Raw genomic sequence first — 3,589 nt, 5'->3', positions numbered from 1 at the left:
CGATCGCAACGAGCACTCCAAATTATTTATATTAAATACAATTGCCTCAAATCTGAACGTCAGTTTTTTGTTTTTGTTATCCGTCTTTGGAACGCTTTACCTCTAGCAATCAGAACCATCAGGAGCGCTCTGCCCTTTAAGAGAGAATTGCATCGGCTCTTTGCTCAGGCGTAAGCCAACTGATCGCAGTTTTTTTTGTCATTTTTTTTGTCATTTTCCTACCTTATTCCTGTCTTTTGTCTTATTCTATTCTCAAATACCTAGCCTCTTTCTACAATTTTCCTATCCACTATTTATATCATATCTTATAATTAATGCGACTCTTCGTTTTCGTTTTCAAATAGCAAGTAAGTTACTAGTTAAATTATTAAATGCATTTGTGCTTAGCCATGTAATCCTAACATCTAACACTTGAAAGTAACACCACCGGGTTGTTGTGTTAGATTTGTACCGTAATTGAAAAAAATAAATAAATAAAGACCGAGAAGTACCACTGGAAAGAATTAAAGAAATTAAAATTTTGCGGAACCTTTGTGAGAATAATAGAAAGTGAAGAAATCCTTTTCGAGAAAACATTATAAAACCAATAGAGCAGCGAACTCGAAATTATTATCGGGCGCGTCAGCGTATTTTTCAAGAGCATTCACTAGGCAGTCCGAATTGGGTCACGCGGAAGGTACAAAAGGCGCGCCAACGATACACACAACGTAAGGAAACACGGCATGAAGTGGCAGCGACGACCATCTCAAACATCTTAGATGATCCGAGAGCTTTTGTGGGCATTCTAATTGGGAAAAAGTCCGTCCGAGGCCTGCTGGACTCGGGTGCATCGATAAGTATACTTGGGAAATATTGTAGAGAACCGGTAGAAGAGTTAGGCATCCCAGTGAAACCATTCCGATCGTGCATGAAAACAGCGTCCGGGCAGAAACACATCGTATTGGGAAAAATTACCATTCCTGTAAAGTACAACGAAATGGAGCAATTAATCACGTTTTATTTATGTCCTTATCTATGTCCGCAGGCTTACTTGGGAGTAGATTTTCGGAGAAAATTCAAATTAGCACCAAATGTCCTTGGAGTCGAAGAACTGGATCTAGAGAAGATACGCGAACACTTTACAGATAATAAGATGGAGACTAGCGAGCAGCAAGCACACGAGCTTACTCAAAAGCAAGAAGAGCGGCTGGAGCAAGTTAAAAGGCAGTTCCGATCGTACGAAGAACATGGCCTTGATAAAACATGCGATCCAATTGGTTAAAGATGCAACGCCTTTCAAAGACCGTCACTACCCCGTTTCGTCCGCTGTGGAACAACTGGTGTACAAGGAAGTGCACGAGATGCTGCGACTGGGTGTTATAGAGGAGAGCGAAAGCCCATGGATCAACCGAACAGCACTGGTCCGATTAGATGCTAGAAAATTGAATGCGTTGACAATTAAAGATGCTTACCTATTGCAAAATAACGAAGGCATACTCAGCAGGATCGACCAGACTAATTTTATTAGCAGCATCGACTTGAAGCACGCGTTCTGGCAGATCGAGCTCGAGAATAACAATAGGCAGCATACGGCGATCACTGTACCAGGCCGCCCGTTGTACCAGTTCCGCGTTATTCCGTTCGGGTTGTGCAACGCGGTGCAACGTCTCTGTCGACTCATGGATCTGGTCGTGCCACAAAATTTAAAGGGCAATGTTTTCGTGTATCTGAACGATTTGCTGGTTATATCCCAGGATTTTGATTCTCAAATACAGCTGTTAAAAGTGATCGCCGCCTGCTTTGCGAAAGCCAACTTAACTATTGGGCTCACAAAAACCAAATTTTGTTTCAAATATTTGCGATAATGTTGAAAACAGACCCTCACAAAGTTGAGGCTATCGCGAATATCAGCGTTCCGAAATCGGCGCGAGAGGTGAGAAAGCTCTTAGGCACAGCTGGCTGGTACCGACGCTTCATCATCAACTTCGCATCGCTATCAGCACCATTGACAGACACGCTAAAGAAAGGAACAACTTTTTCAATGAGTCCAGCGGCGTTAGAGGCATTTAAAGAATTGAAGGAAGCTCTTACCACAGCTCCGTTACTCCGACATCCAGAGTTTAAGAAAAGATTTTTCATACAGTGTGATGCATCTGATGTAGGCGTAGGGGCAGTACTATTCCAGAAAGAAGGTTTTCGCAAAAGTTAAATTGTTGTCAGCGAAATTATAGCGTTACGGAAAAGGAATGTCTGGCAGCGGTTCTAGCGATCAAACGATTCTGGCCGTACGTCGAAATGATACCTTTTACGGTAGTGACGGATCACGCCAGCCTTAAGTGGCTAATGTCATTGCGTGACTTAAGTGGGCGTCTCGCTAGGTGGTTACTTCCACTACAGGCTTATGATTTTGAGATTACTCACCGCAAGGGTACGGATAATGTTGTAGCTGATACGTTATCGTGATTAGTTGATGAATTGAGTCTAGATAATTATCCCATCTCAACATTAGAAACGACGGCGTTTAGCTCACCCGAATATGTGGAGATAGTCAACGAGATCGAGAGCAATCAAGATAAATTGCCGGATCTGAAAACGGAAAGCGGCTATGCGTTTAAGCGCACTAGGTTCGCGGCACAAAACGGCGAAGAATTTGAATGAAAGTTGTGGATCCCCGATGGGTTGACGACGACAATAATAACTGAAGCGCATGAACCCGAAAACAAGGCTCATGGGGGCGTTGGCAAAACACTACACTGACTACGCAGATTTTATTATTGGCCGAAAATGGCGTCGCAGGTTGCTGTCTTCGTGCGTAAGTGTGTCGTTTGTAAGCAAACAAAGACTTCAAATCGACCACTAAATCCAGGTATAGGGCAAGAGGTACTTACCGAGAGGCCATTCCAGAAGATTTCCATTGATTTCTTAGGCAAATATCCACGATCCAAGAAAGGGAACGCTTATATCTTTATAGTGGTCGATCATTTTTCCAAATTGGTTTTTCTAAAAGCTATGCGAGAGGCCCCTACAAGCAATGTTGTTACGTTTCCACAGACTGGTTTTCACTATGTCATATTTTGACGCCAAAATTTGGCGATATATTTTGACGCAATTTTATTATGGGCCGAAAAAGACAGATAGCCGATTTAGCAGCGCATGTACGCGATTAAAGACCTATCCTGATCCAATCCTGATCGATAAGCCGCTTCTTAATACCATCTGACAATGTGTTTTCACTTATTTGCCAACAAATGCCACTGAATTTGACATAGTGAAAATCAGCCTCAACACAAGAAATCTTTGCAAAGTTCGGTGTACCCGAAACGCTGCACTCCGACAACGGAAAGCAATTCGTTAGCAAAGAATTTGGAAAAGTGACCGACTAATATAGGATAAAGCTTTTGAAAACCGCCTCTTATGCTCCGCAGTCCAATGCTGCTGAGAGGGTCAATCAGTTAGTATTGGCTGCCATTAGAGCCTATTTAGAGCAGGACCATCGCGATTGGGATCTCTACTTGCCCGAAATTGAGTGCGCCTTGCGAACGTCGGTCCACTCCGCTACTGGCGTCACCCGATACTTCGCGCTATTCGGTCAGGAAATATTCACGGCCGG

The 3,589-nt window shown here is 43.2% G+C and overlaps 1 protein-coding gene across 1 annotated transcript; it reads left to right on the top strand.

Moving 5' to 3' along the window:
* The first annotated feature begins 1,226 nt into the window (after positions 1-1,226).
* Positions 1,227-1,844, top strand: LOC108363213 (RNA-directed DNA polymerase homolog). Its single transcript, XM_017616502.1, has one exon. The coding sequence runs from the start codon at positions 1,227-1,229 to the stop codon at positions 1,842-1,844; it is 618 nt and encodes a 205-aa protein (XP_017471991.1).
* Positions 1,845-3,589: the final 1,745 nt, after the last annotated feature.

The sequence above is a fragment of the Rhagoletis zephyria genome, unplaced genomic scaffold, assembly GCF_001687245.7.
Source record: "Rhagoletis zephyria isolate East Lansing unplaced genomic scaffold, Rhagoletis_zephyria_1.1 Rzeph_scaffold_01217, whole genome shotgun sequence".
In the NCBI taxonomy this organism is placed as follows: Eukaryota; Metazoa; Arthropoda; class Insecta; order Diptera; family Tephritidae; genus Rhagoletis; species Rhagoletis zephyria.
This window is presented reverse-complemented; position numbering and strand designations above follow the sequence as displayed.

Excerpts from the sequence above, each read along its gene's own strand:
- LOC108363213 (XM_017616502.1), top strand. The coding sequence starts at position 1,227 with ATGGCCTTGATAAAACATGCGATCCAATTGGTTAAAGATGCAACGCCT.